The sequence below is a fragment of the Melanostigma gelatinosum genome (genome assembly GCF_949748355.1).
Source record: "Melanostigma gelatinosum genome assembly, chromosome: 12".
NCBI classification, from domain to species: domain Eukaryota; kingdom Metazoa; phylum Chordata; class Actinopteri; order Perciformes; family Zoarcidae; genus Melanostigma; species Melanostigma gelatinosum.
The window spans coordinates 8,676,346-8,690,528 of NC_136645.1; the positions used below are offsets into that span (position 1 = coordinate 8,676,346).

Genomic DNA, 14,183 nt, shown 5'->3' on the forward strand with positions numbered 1-14,183 from the left:
CGGTAGACATTACGCAAAAAGAAGAGTGTGAAAAGGTTTAAGTGCTTTGAAAGAGGAATCTTTCCCACGTCTGGCTTTCCTGCGATGGAAAACTTCACCGCTAACGTTACATGGTGGAGTAATTCAAATCAATCCACAGAAATCCTGTTAGGATCACTTCAAACGTGTTTGCAGGGAGATGGAGTGAGAACAAACATAAATATTTGCAGTATCACACTTGAGAGGTTAAAATGAAAGCACGTCATTCACGCTGGTAGGGCAGCCAGTGGGTTATGGCATCACCTCTAAAAACCCTTATTCCACTCGTAATAAGAACCTATAGGTTCTTATTGTCGAATAAGAACCTATAGGAATAAAAGCGGCGCTTCAGACGTGTGTGCCAACCCAAAAGCCATGAAAGTGCTGACGGTGGTAAATGTACTGCACAGCTCACTTCAGCCCAGCAAGATCTTAAGTTGTTTTTTTACTTCATGGTAGATATTTTACAGAAACGGTTCAAAAACTGGCTTCCTGAATGAATCTACAGTGCACAGTGGAGCATGTCTCAAACACATGGTCAAGATATATATTCAGTTTTTAAGTAACGAACACACATTTCGTAATCTCTACTCTTTTTATCCACATCCGTTTTAAGCAACTAAGATTGACAAAGACAAGTATGGATTTGTCAGAAATATCCTTAATTGCTGTAACAGATATATTGTATGTATACTATTTAAGATTATTTACATGCAGTACTTGTTTATTTTTATTTTCTTACTATGTTTTAATTTGTATGCACCAAAATGCCAAGGCATAAACTCAATGTATGTGAATAATCCTGATTCTAATTGAAGAGCAATCCACTGTTAGGAATGTTTTCATGGAAAAACTCATGACTTTGTTTCGGAAACCAGGTTTTGAAGTCTGTTTCTTAGCAACTGCACCTGTACAAGTGAAATGAGTTACTGTAGCATCAGTACTTTTAAAATGTAAATTACACAATAAAAAAACACTCAAATATCTGTCTAACCATGTGTTTTGTGTAGGTGAGAGTGAATGTTGATAAAGGTAAAGGAGATATTTAATGAAGGTTTCACTTCATGGGAAAATGTGGGCATAATATGCACAGCCAAGCAGGATATCCAGGGCCTTGTTAAATTCCAGGCAGCAAATCTTGTAAAGCTTGAATGTGTTTACTCAACATCTACAGTCCCATTGGACCAGCTTGCAATTAGAGTCCGGAGTTTGACAGTTATTAACGATGTCATTAAGGAAGTAAATGGCAGACAGGCTTCTCTTGCACAGAAGGCACGGCCTCTTGTTTATTCATTATGTCAGAAGTTCTTGATCATGGTCCTCGGGACCCCAAGCTCTGCTGGCTTCCAGTTGAGCCAATTAGGTACAGGCTTCTTTTCACATGACATGAAAGATGGATGCAATACATTATTTCGTAAGACAGGACAGTGGTGTTCAAACTGAGGGTCGGGACTCTCAACTGCAAAGTCATTTGAGGGGCTATAAGATGATTTATGGAACGGGAAGAAATGTTCAGTGCAAAGTATTGCGAATATCCTCTTTCTCTTCTGGCCCTTTTGTAAAATGAATACAGAACACGTTTTAGCCTTTAGGCTAAAAATCAAACAGAGACTGAATAATCGTGTGGCTGAACTATTTCTACAAGTGGCCTCAGAAAAGTAACGTGAGTCAAAAAAGTGTCAGTGGGTGCACGAGGGTGAGTTCACATTTGAAAGTGCCACAAGACATGAAGGAACCTACATTACATCAAGGGTCAGAGAGAACTATTATTCAATTGTACATCTTCATTTTCTGCATAACAGTATCAAATATTACTGAACTATTTCATACAAATGTAACAGATGGATCAAAGGCAAAATAATACAACAGCAACAAAACCAAAACTATATTTATTTCAAGAGAATTCGACTCAGTTACACTGTCTGCCTGCGTCATTACACAATTTAGAAGTGAATCAAGTGTTGTTATGAAAAAGTATGTACAGTAATTATGATTTCCTGTGATTAACAAGAAAAAAATAAAATTGATAACACAGAAAAAGTATCCTCTGGGCACATGCGAGTCAATGTATTCGCTTGAAGATGAGGGCTGTCACACTGTTGCCCTTCTTGCCTCCAAATTGGAAGCTTGGCGTCGGCAACTCCTCTACAAACTCAAATCCTGTGAGGCAACACAGAGAAAATGTGCAGGTTAAGATATTAGAACATCAACATTGTCGTCTTAAACACAAGACACCCGGAAGCTTTTCTTGTCGACTTGTGGCTACAGAGGGTTAGTGAGTCAAGAACTATCCATCGCTTCCTGGGGCCTTGTAAAGAGAGGCCTGTCAGTGTGACAGATGAGACCTCAAAGCCCTTCGGCCCCCTGCAGGCTCTCCAGAGTGACTACACGTAGAAGAGTGACAGCTAATGGAAGCTTGCCGGGATTCTGACTTGTTGTTGCCTTAAGTTGAACAAGGTGCCAGCAAACTGTGTCTGTGCTTTGACTGTGGGTCTCACAACAAAACTGTTTTCCCATCGTCAGAACACATTCACACCACTGCACATATCCACTTAAAAAGGTGCCCTGTGGAGTCGTCTTGTAAACCAATACAAGTTATGTTTACATCCAGTCTCACCAAAACCCATTGTGTATGTCCTTGAGCTCTACCAAACATGTCAAATGTATTTCATGTATAAAACAAAACAAGTGTTGCTGAATATGTTGGCGTGTTACCAGCACCTGTGGATCAGTGAAACAGTGTGAAACCATTGGCAGGACTGTGTAGTGACCCACCCGGATGCAGGTGACGTGTGCGTCCTCATGCACATGCATGAGACAAAGAAAATGAGGACCCACTCATCGAAAAAACACTTCAGAGAGCTACGAGAGGTCAAAAACTCCCTGGGGAACCTTTAATATGATGAGCAAACCTGTTATATACATTTTTAGATTTTTAATGCATTTTCATCTCCAGGCAGCGATTTATTTGGCAACAACTACCAAGTAGCTAACCAGATTGTAAGGCTCCTTAAATCAGTGACGTAAAAATTTGCTTCATGGACCAATTCTGAATTACCTGTCTAATTGAGTTGGTTTGTGGAGAGTCAATCTACCTTGTATGATGGTGAGATAGTCCTATGCAGCACTCTCACAAAGAAATTAACACGATTCAACAGAATCTTTGAAAAATAAATGATCAGACATACAATGAACAATTCAAGTGTTTCCCCTTACCTTCACTAAATCGGTCCAGCAGCTGCTCTTTTGTCCAGTTACAGGAAGTGATAGCGAAGAATCCTTTGTCCTTGAGAGCATCTTTCAGAACTTGGAGATACAGTTTTTTGTTGTCCTTAGAGCTGTCCGGGTTCAAGCTTATTGCATCAAATGTGCCTTTGTCGATGCAGACATCAAAACCTTTGAGCTCACCGGGGCAGTTTAAGAAATCCATCTCCTAAAACACACACAAAAAGTCAGCAGTTAAGGAAATGTCTGTGAGCAACCTTACAGCAAATATGACGCCGTATGCTTCGCCTGACTCTTCAGATGTGGGGTAAACGATTTTGTCACCTGGAGAAGATATCTTTCAGCCTCAACCAAGATGAAACGAGTTATACCTCTCACTGTTTAACTACAACACTAAACTCCAACTGCCGACATGACAGCCGTTAATTCTGCAGAGGTTGCTGACCTACCATACCAGCGGTGAAAGGAGCCCTTTATTAGAACCGAGGGCAGAACACCAGACCTCTGGGGAGAGCTCAAGAGCCACATACTCACAAACCATGGGTCACAAAATGCGTGATCTATGACGATCAAGAGTCACTTGAGAGAAGAAATGCCTTCATATTGTTGCAACTGATCAGCGATACATTTGAGTGTGAAAGAAACTGAGATGATGTTAAAATAATGTATAAAAATGGCATAATGACCTTTAAGGTAAGACCTGTCGAAGAAGCATTTTTACCCTTTACCATGTGGCTCAAACCCCTCACACTCCATTCAAGGCTACACAAGCACATCCACACTAATTATTTTTGGCATTCTGCAGCGTGAAAGAAACACCAACATAATATTTCTCTCTCTCTCTCTCTCTCTCTCACACATACTCGTACTACCACTGTGCTCCCCCTGTCCAGCTACGGTCAATATTGACTTCAGTAGGAGGCTTTCTATCCAAGCAAAGCATACGGTCACAGGCGTGTGATGCATATAACATATATGCAATTGTACTTTGCACACAGGAGAGGAAAACTCCTACCAAGTACACTCAAATATTACATTGCAGCGCTCAAGTGGAGTGAATTTTAAATTTTGCAGAAAATGTTGATTCATGCGGTTCTCCTGGCACGACAAGTACTCACACAGTACACCAGTGATCAATTCAAAATGTGAATATCATTCAATATCCTGTAGCAGCTACATGTGTTGTGATACTTGTATAAGTCAGTTAATTAACTGAGAAGTAATGTTTTAGTTTTAACGACAAACAAAAGCGAACCGACCTTTACAGTGACATCCGTTAAGTCCTCCGCCTGCAGAACGTTTCGGGCCAATTCTACAGACGCTGGAGAATAATCGATACCGGTCAGAGTCCTGCATCCATGTTTAGCCTTGACACACACACACACAAAAAAGAAGCTAAGCTTATCAACTGTCTTAGAAAAGTTCAAGGAAAATTCATCAAAGTAAAGCTAGCCATCTTTACAAACTCTCAATTAAAGACCCAGATCACCTAAATAGCAAACGTATTTTCCATTAAACCCGTAGAGGTTTTAGTCATGCTGAATTTATTTGGCAGTTTTGAGTTTTGAGATCGCTGAGACTTCAATCATCATCCCAATACATTGGAGATGGAAGGCATTCGGATTGTTGCTTTCTAAGTGTTGAAAAATCTATCAAAAAAATAGAGCATCCATTCACAATATCCCTGTTACCCTGGATAATCCACATATGTTGCTTTAATGATCGGTTGTGATTTGGTGAAGTGACCCTTTAAAAAGACCCAAACAAAGCCTGCGAATTAAAAATCAGAATAATGTCTAAGTGTACTCTGTTCACACCAGTTCAACTAAAAAGGCTCCATTTCCAGTGCCAATGTCAAGAATGGCAGCGTCTGCTGGGATCTTAGCTTTGTCCATCCATCGCAGCACACGGCTCATGCTTTCCTCACCAAACCTTACAAGATGATGGAAACACAGACCTTATTAATGAGACAATAACACTGCAATAAACACATCTTATTATGAATCATTACATTTTGACAACACTTACACTAATACTGTAATAACCAGTGGGTTAATTCTGGCTATGGACATGACAGCATTGCAATACTGTGAATATGATTACCATATTTCACCAACATCCCCAATGTCTGCGAATGTCTCCAGTTCTTTCTGATATGCATCTTCCCAACTGCAGAAAAAAAGACACTGACAATTAACTAGTTATAGAAACACTATGAGCACAGATGACACGCTGCTACATTAGCAACATGGTAAAGTGTGGTGCAACAAATAAACGTAAGTAGCTTGATTCAAGTTCATATCAATTGTTGATTGAAGTTTAACATATACAAATATTTCATATTGTTTTTAACAGCGTCAGTTAACTGTATTAACCGATAGCTCTGTCGCTAGCTGTGGAGCCTAGCAACAACAACCAACCACCATGATCATAAATTAACGTTAACAACGGATCACAAGACTACCGTTAACGCTACCGAGCTTACTATTCTTTCGTTCCGAGTTTTGAAGGTTCAAAATCGGTATCTGAGCCGCTGTCGTCCTCTTGGTCCGATATATTTCCACGTTCCACCTCCACGCTTTCTGCAGCGACTTCCATGCTGGCTGGCAAGTCGTCGTCGCAGAACTACAGTTCCCAGAAGACATTGCGCTTGAGGAGCGTGCTTGGAAACGCAGGGGGGGCATCGGGATTGATTGGGATGTTTCCATCATGGCGGCATCCATTTCAGGTTATACTTTTAGTTCTGTGTGTTATCACAGCGCAAACAGCAACTCAGATCATGTAAGTATTCAAAATTATGTTGACGAACTATTAGGGAATTGTTGCTAAAGTGCGCGTGGCTCGGCGATGTGTCTGATCGCCCATCAACACCATTAGTTTGTGTTGTTTTCCAGTGTCATCATCATGTTGCAGGCTAGCTAGTAGCGGTTCCGTCTATTTACCAGTGTAATCATAATGTGTAGCTCCAGAAACATGAAGGCAAACTAGTCATTTTAAGATGATCCCTTGTCTTACAGCTGCACATGTGATAAATATATACCTCAAAACAAATACGTGCAATTTAAACATGGCTAAATGCTGTTGGGAAAGTTTGAGTTCCAGGAAATACATAGCAGTTGGCTACTTAGCAGGTTAGCTAGCTACCAAGTCAAGTGACTTCCGTGTGCCTGTGCCGCAAACGTCTGCACTTCGACCTGTCATCTGATATCCGTTTATTGTGTCATCAATGATATGAAGTGAAGTTTACGCAGTTAATTTCATAACTAGGTTACACGAAACCTTTTTGTTTGTGTTGTTACCACATTGCTAGATTAGCTTCTTAGCCACGTTGCTAATGTCAGTTTTATTCAAGTCAAAATCGTCTAACAAAGTGATTGACATGCGTAAGAATATACTTATTTTTCCTTTTTTTGTACGTTGGCGTGCTCGTTAAAGAAATGCAATCGATTATATATCCTTTGTGGTCATCATTTGAGAAATTCACCTTTTACAATAAGAGCAAACGAAGCTAACGACAGCGCTGTTTACATGCCAGACTTTGAAAAGTCGGCCCAGGACAGGTGGCTAGTTGTTGTTAACAAGTTTGTCTGCATTCCTGACATAAACAAAAAGGGAAAGGCACTGCTGTTGTTTATTTACCAGCTGTTCAATTCCTAGCTGATAACTGATTAACTGACTAATTGTTTCAGGTCTACATTAGTGCCCTAACCACAGTTTTGTCTAAATGTTTTTGCACAGGAGGGCTTCCTATTAGGAGATGTACGGCAAGAAGAGACTGTCACCATCAGTGATGCACAGATCAGCGCTGCAGAATTGCTCCAGGTAGTAGGTAAGCTCTGTAACAGACAAAAACAAGTCAGAGTGAAGAAGTTCACATGATAATAGCCTTCTTTATGTCACAATAGGAAAAGCACAGGTATAATAACAGTTAATTATGGCTGAATACCATTTAGCTGCTTGAGTTTCAGTGTCCTGGTATTTGGGGAACTTAAATAGGACAGAACAATTGTTAACACCTATGCATTATCTGATATGAGAAGGCAAAATGTCTGCTGGCCTTCAGCATAGCACAGTCATTTTGCACCATTTTCCAAAAAGCCCGGGCTTACATTTATCACAAGTTGTGTAAAAGCCCTTGTGCCCACACAGGTGTTCCCACTTATCAGAATCAGAAGTTTATTTAGTTCACATGTTTATTTAGCTTAAGAGCTCTTCCCAAGACTGTAGGTGTGTACAGATGTGTTGTTGACATATTCCCCACTCCCCTATTTGTTGCATATATTAGGGACAACTTTCATCATTCTTTAAGTCCATATATTTTGGGTGTGGGGCTACACTTTGGCTTATGTCACATGTATGATGCTATATACCTGAAACATCTGTCACTATTTGTTCCCAACAGAAATTCATACCCATGATCCTTGTGCACAATTATTTAGGTAAGATATGAGCTTTTTATTTTCAAACAGCTACTATTATCATCAATTATCAATGTACATGTTGCCAAAATGTAGAACAAGACACTGCTTTAGGGCCATGCTGATCATTTCGTTTAGAACACCTGAGATAATACTGTTGTAAAACAGGCAAAACAAGGTAAGGTAAGTTGAAGTGACATTTTACAAGAGCTGTTGTCTGACGCATTTAGACAGCCCAAGAGCTCCAGGCGTGTATTAGCATTGTTTTACCATCAATATAAAGGCCCTTTGTGCAGAGTAGCTTGTGGTGTCTTAGTTTTAGGTCATTGTAAATATACTGACGACTTCAATAGATGGATCACTTGCCTTGCATGTGTTTTGGCACAGGCTGAATTAATCTGACATTGGACAGTAGATGGCCTCATTTGACAAGATTTGTTAAAAGAATTAGGCCGAGGCCGTGGAGGAGCAGGAACATGTTGAATCAGTTTGAACGTACTTGTTTGCTTGTTTTTTTTTTCTCCTGTCTTCAGCTTTTATGACTACGCTGGCCAACTCAATGAAGAAAATCTCAACAGCATTCTTAAAGATAGGCGGAAAGTGAGTGAATTCGTTTTTTTAGTGTCATTTCAACATACTTTGTGGCTGTGGATATAATATTGTGGATATTGTACAACATCTACCATTGTTTTGAAATGATTTATGTTTTCTCATTGAAGTATTTCAATAAGTAGCTGTACAGGTTTCATAATTATTGGTGTCCGTTTTGTACACTGTCTTTTATTTTGGTCGCCCATGTACTTGAGACTTTACTGGATTGAACACTTTTAAAATGAGTTGTTTCTTCGGGCGTGTAGAACGTTATTGGTTGGTACCGGTTCCGGAGGAACACGCAGCAGCAGATGTCGTTCAGGGAACAGATCATCCACAAACAGCTGTCTGAGCTGCTTGGTGTGCCCGACCTCGTCTTCCTTCTTTTCAGCTTCATCTCCACCGCCAACAACTCCACGCACGCACTGGAGTATGTGCTCTTCAGACCTAACCACAGGTAATAACTGCATGTTGGCCACGAGAAAGCACTTATTTATGGTACAATGTCAAACTACTGTCTGATCAATAAATATTTACTCTTGTCCAGGCTTGTGATTTACATAGAGGTAGTTCCCACCCTGTCGATTTATTGTGTCTCTAAGTTATTTTTGTACAGAGATGCTCAAATCTCATCAATGTCATTCAGTGTGTCGGCTACATTTATTCTGTCCCTGGCCTCATGTCATCTCACATAAAAACGATCCCAAAGAATTTCATTCAGGGGCGTGTACAGATTTTATAATTAGTAAGTTAAAACATGACAAACTTTCTGCATATGTGTGCTAAATATATTTCACACACACACATGTATAACAAATTGAAATGAATGATTGTCTGTCATATTATATTGTGGGTATAGTATTCATTCATATAGTATTCATTTCCTGTTTTAACAGTGCTATTTGGTCATCTCTTCTCAGTAGGTTCAACCAGAGGATCACCCTCTCAATCCCAAACCTTGGCAACACAAGCCAGCAGGAATACAAAGTCTCCTCAGTGCCCAACACCTCAGTCAGCTACACCCAGGTCATCAAAGAGCATGGGTAAGATCGGGGCTCTCAATTCCCTCTTTGCACCGCACCGACGTCACTTGCAAACTGTTAGAGAGAGTTTAGATGGCCATAAGTCTCCCTTGATATGCGGGGAGTGGCAGCAGCCACCTGTTGTAACCTGACAGCATACCACCGCTTTACCTTGAGGGCATAACATGTGCATAACGATATAGATGGCATCCAGAATGTACCCACTACACACCTTTACTGCTCTAATGCCTTTGCCTTTGATGAACAAGCTAGGTGAGCTTGTTCTGTGTGATGTTATGTATTATGTCTTGAATGATGTAATGGCTATACCTATTGGTAAACGTCTTTCCAGGGCCGAATTCTTTGACAAAGATGGTGTCATGAAGGATATCCGAACAATATACCAAGTCTACAGTGCACTGCAAGATAAAGTGCAGGTGAGCTGGATGTTGGATAGCTGGTGGGAGAAATAGTTTTCTCACTCGATGACTTTGTTTTTCCTTTTTTGTGTGAATTCTTTACCTGTTTGTCTTCTTTTCAGGCTGTGTGTGGGGAAGTAGAACAAAGTGAGCGTGTGAAAGAGAAAATTCAAGAGGATGTGGACAAACTCAAACAAGAAATTGCTCTCAGGAAACACAAGACGGCAGAAGAGGAGAGAAGTAGGAGCCTGTTTTATATTCGATAAACTAGAATTGTGTCGTACAATTTCAAATGTGTGCTGGTTTTGAATATAAACTGGCTTTAAAGCTAACAGCAAAAGCACTCAGTATATTGAGCGTCAGTTCTTCGGTGTCGATCCCTTTCCCTCAGATTTGATGTGCTAACGTTTTGCATAAATGTCCACATGCTTTACCCTTTTGACCAGATACATCTTTCTCTCTGCTCTACAGGGCTCCTTGAGGCCCAAAATGCAGACTCCCATCCCACTCCGGATGAGAACACAGACCCTTCTGAGGCTTCCCCCGTTTCCAGAATAACATTCCACACACCCTCTGCTCCGGAGCGGCCCAGTACCTCACCTAACCCACCATCTTATGCTGACCTCTTGTCCCAGGGTGACCCTCTGCTCTCCTCCTCTTCCCCACCCACCAGTGCTGCTCTACTGCCCCGGCCACAAGCCGTGGGCTCTCCGGGACACCCTACGCCTGGTCCACTGGGGATGGGCCTGGGCCTCGCCGCCAGCTCTAATCCCGTTGCCACGGCCAACACCCCATACCTCGGCAATGGCGACGGATCGAGCTCTGACTCGTTAGACAGACAAGCCGCAGGGCAGGAAGATGATGAGGATGAAGACGATGACGAAGATGAGGACAGTAGCGAATATGAGAACTTGGTGAGTGAAGCCGGTCATCCGCCGATGGTCTCTGCCAGCGTTTTAGCGCAGAGCCGGCCAGCTGCCCTCGGCCCGGATGGGGACGCTCGCGGCTCACAGGCCACATAGAAACATGCCGCAGGGTGTGTATGGGACACAAATAAGTGATGCACCTTTGAGAGGTGGGCATCTTAAGCAATCAAAGATATCGACAAAAGTGCCAGTCCTGAAAGTGAAAGGCATGCACAGGTGGTGTCCCACGTTTATTGTCTTAGTCTGATCTCCATTTTAAGGGGAGACTTTGCTCGGCTTTGCAGCCTTAACGGGTGTGTCTCATTGGAGAGAAAAGTCGTCTGTTTTCATTTTTTATTTAATTTTTTGGAATGGGGTCAGTGTGGATGTTTCGGCTCCCTAAAAGACAGGCCCTGCTCCACGCTTTCTTCTGTACCTTTTTGTTTCACTTTTGCGTCACCAACTCTGAGCACCCACGCTTGCATTACCTCTTGCACTATTTTTTTTTTGCCTTCTTTTGTCATCTTAAGAAAAGCAAAGGGAGAATGTTCTGCAGCCTTCACACTTTTTTTTTTTTAAAGAAGTAAATGGTCGTTAGCTTTCCTTATTCTTTTTTTCTTGAAGAGATCTATATATGTAACTAGGATTTCTTTAACGTGCAATTTTCTCTCATTTGATTTGGGATTTATTCAATTTTCTTTTCCGTGCTCCACAGTCTTTAATTAATCATACAATTTCCGAATTAAATCATGAAGAATAGATTTCAAGCAAAATTTACTCTGCCACTTCTATAATGGGTGCTTTTTATATATATATATGTGTATATATATATATATAGTCAGATTATGAGTCTAATCTAATTTGATTGACAGGAATGTCAATGTCTTGTTCCTCTCGGTTAACACTGAAATTGTATGCGCTTTGCTGCACTTAACACAATTTAAGATTTCGTTATTATTGTGCTATACCAATGCTGTCATGTTGTGCCACTTGAGTAGTCCTCTTCGACCCTGAGCCACATTCAGCTCAGCTTCTGTCTCACAGGGCAAACACAATGTACTGTAGCTTTACTAACCAGATGCTTATGGTTCCCTTCTGCTGCTGCAACACAGAGCCGCCACTAAAAAAAAACAAAAAACTGCATCTGTCTGTTCTTCGTCATATAAAAACCTGGCTGCTACTTCCACCTCACAGTGCTGGTTGTCTTCAATACTACTGACCGTGATCTTATAACCACTTCAAGCTCACTTCTCACTGACTTGTTCTCTATTAAAGTCACAATGGAAGGCTGATACCCCCTGTAGAGTGTGAATTGTAACTTTGGAAGCAGAGAGAGCGCGAGCGATCACCTTCCTGTCTTGGCATAGTCGACGGCAGACCTCGTGTACTCTGTCAATGTCACGCGTAAGGACCTGGATAATGTGAGGAAGACATCATGACAATGCTTCAATACACAGTGCCTTCTACTCAGGTCAGTTTCTATCTGCACACAGAACACATACACAGATCCCTCTTGAGAGGTAGAATTACAGCAAGCTGTGTTGTATTTGCAATAATTTGCCCTGCAGCTATGATGTGGTGTTTTGTCTACCTGAAACAATCCTCACTGCTTCCTAAAGCTATTTGTCCCCTTTTTACTTTCACTGACGACTTCTAAGTGGACCCGTGTCTCATGGATGCAGCTGTGACTTTGCTTCCTTTTTATAATTTGAAACTGGAATTGTAACTGTAAAGTTAGAGGGGGATCTGCTTAGCAACTGATCCTCCATGTAAGGCTGGGATGGTATGATGGTCACGACTGACCTTTCAAGCAGCCGTCTCATCTGAAGACAACTAAGTAACAAGGTGTGGATTGATGGTGCTGGATGTAGGACACCCTCGCATGAACTGGTCAATTCTACACACAAGTTATATTCAGCATGGACAGACATTTGCATTGCACATGGAGGACGTCTTGATCAGCAGGTTGCACTCGCATGTGATTTTGGGGTGGGAGAAGCTTTGCCTTGTGAATAAGCTCCACTGTATTTATGCAGTTTTGTATGTCATGTTTTTTTCTTGTGTAATGCCAATGCATCACTTATTGGGGGAACTGGCACCTAAAATGTTACTTCATAATCACCCAGAGTAACACAATCACACAATGTTAAAATAGATGGCAAATTGTATATGTTAGGAATATGGTTTCCTTTGAGTGCTGGAATATGAGGAAATATATAATGAATGTATAGTAGACAAGGGAGGGGGTAGCACTAGCATTTAAACAGCACTTACTGTAGAAGCTTGTCTCAGTTGAGTGTTGTGGTGGTTTCGAGCAGCCATATGTTGGTCCCTACTAATCCTTGCTGATGCTTCTAAAATCTTTCTTTCTGGCATCCCCAGGTGTAACCCTGACTTGATGACCAGAATGCAAATCAGCAGGGTGCTGAGGGCCACTAGTAAAAAGCGTGAGGGCACTAACATTGTTCGTATCCTATACCTTTTTAAGTTCCAACACAGGAGAGATATACACTCATGTACTCTTACTGTGTGGGGTGACACTTCCCCGAGCTGGCCATTGCAACATCAACACCTCCCTGAAAGCACAAAGTCCAGCGCACAGCTGTTATCTGGATGTGTGTACTTGACGAAAGTAGATCAAGGACTTGCTTGGACAAGCACAGAGAACATGGTTCTTAAATTGGGGAACAATAAATGAGACCTGCATTATGTGATATGATATGCCTTTGTTTTCTTATTGTGACAAATGTACCACTTTTAATGTGCAAATGATTTGATCATGCTCTTTTTTTTGTTTTTAACAAAAATATTTTGCAGGTTAATTTGAGAGCAAAAAGTTAGCTTATCCCAAAGACAAATCCCATTTTATACATTTATTTTGGATATGCATCTATGGGCTTTCCTGTAAACAAGTCCATGCGTACATTTTGACTTGGTAAAGTATTATGGTAAATACATTTTCGGATTCTGAGTGTGCACATGTACGTAAATAATAACAATCGCGCTAAGAACTGTTGCTCAACCTGTAAAGCATCACTGCAGACTGCTTGCTGCAGTATTTTTACGATGACATCATCCCCCTCATCCCTTTTGAGGGCATACCACGTGTTTGCTTGCCAGATATGCAGCACACTATGATGCACATGTTTTAAAAATAAGCACCTATATTTATTGTAACTAACTGGGACCCGTCGCCGAAAAGATAATGTCAACATAATGTGTCGTTGGTTCTGTGATATTCGAGCCGGTGTTGCGGTCACTGAGCCTTTTAACAGTTGGGAATGAGAGGCGTGGACTCTGATTGGTCAAAGTCAAGGGCTACACAAAAATAAACCAATCTGATTGGCTGGCGGATTCAGGAGGTAAATCCTGATCCTGCCTCCGACTGTAACCCAGAGCTCTGCCCTCGTAGTGTGTTTTTTTTTGTTGCCCTGGCTCGGTTGCTTCCCTCTCCCTGTGTGCCGCCATTAAAGCCCGTCGGCTCGGTGCTTGTTTGGAAATCGAGGGAAAAAAGGATGAAAATGATTTAAAGCGTCAAAGCAGACGCCCGAGGGACGGTACGGGACTTAGGAGGGGGGGTGGGTT

The 14,183-nt window shown here is 41.4% G+C and overlaps 2 protein-coding genes across 3 annotated transcripts; one reads left to right on the forward strand and one right to left on the reverse strand.

Moving 5' to 3' along the window:
• Positions 1–1,888: 1,888 nt before the first annotated feature.
• On the reverse strand, positions 1,889–5,854 carry eef1akmt2 (EEF1A lysine methyltransferase 2). Of its 2 annotated transcripts, XM_079279704.1 has the most exons (6): positions 5,729–5,854; positions 5,347–5,412; positions 5,061–5,175; positions 4,503–4,610; positions 3,235–3,451; positions 1,889–2,178 (listed from the first exon to the last, which is right to left on the reverse strand). In XM_079279704.1, exons 1-6 carry the CDS (start codon positions 5,839–5,841, stop codon positions 2,081–2,083), a joined length of 717 nt encoding a protein of 238 aa, XP_079135830.1. In that variant the 5' UTR covers positions 5,842–5,854; the 3' UTR covers positions 1,889–2,080. The 2 variants fall into 2 exon arrangements, with proteins under 2 accessions (XP_079135830.1, XP_079135831.1); XM_079279705.1 differs by lacking the exon at positions 5,729–5,854 and having other exon boundaries at positions 5,272–5,403.
• Positions 5,855–5,946: 92 nt separating this feature from the next.
• abraxas2 (abraxas 2, BRISC complex subunit) lies at positions 5,947–13,257 on the forward strand. Its single transcript, XM_079280225.1, has 9 exons — positions 5,947–6,024; positions 6,982–7,072; positions 7,646–7,682; positions 8,195–8,261; positions 8,519–8,709; positions 9,173–9,295; positions 9,627–9,711; positions 9,816–9,933; positions 10,165–13,257. The coding sequence occupies exons 1-9, from the start codon at positions 5,953–5,955 to the stop codon at positions 10,713–10,715; spliced, it is 1,335 nt and encodes a 444-aa protein (XP_079136351.1). The 5' UTR covers positions 5,947–5,952; the 3' UTR covers positions 10,716–13,257.
• The last annotated feature ends 926 nt before the right edge of the window (positions 13,258–14,183 follow it).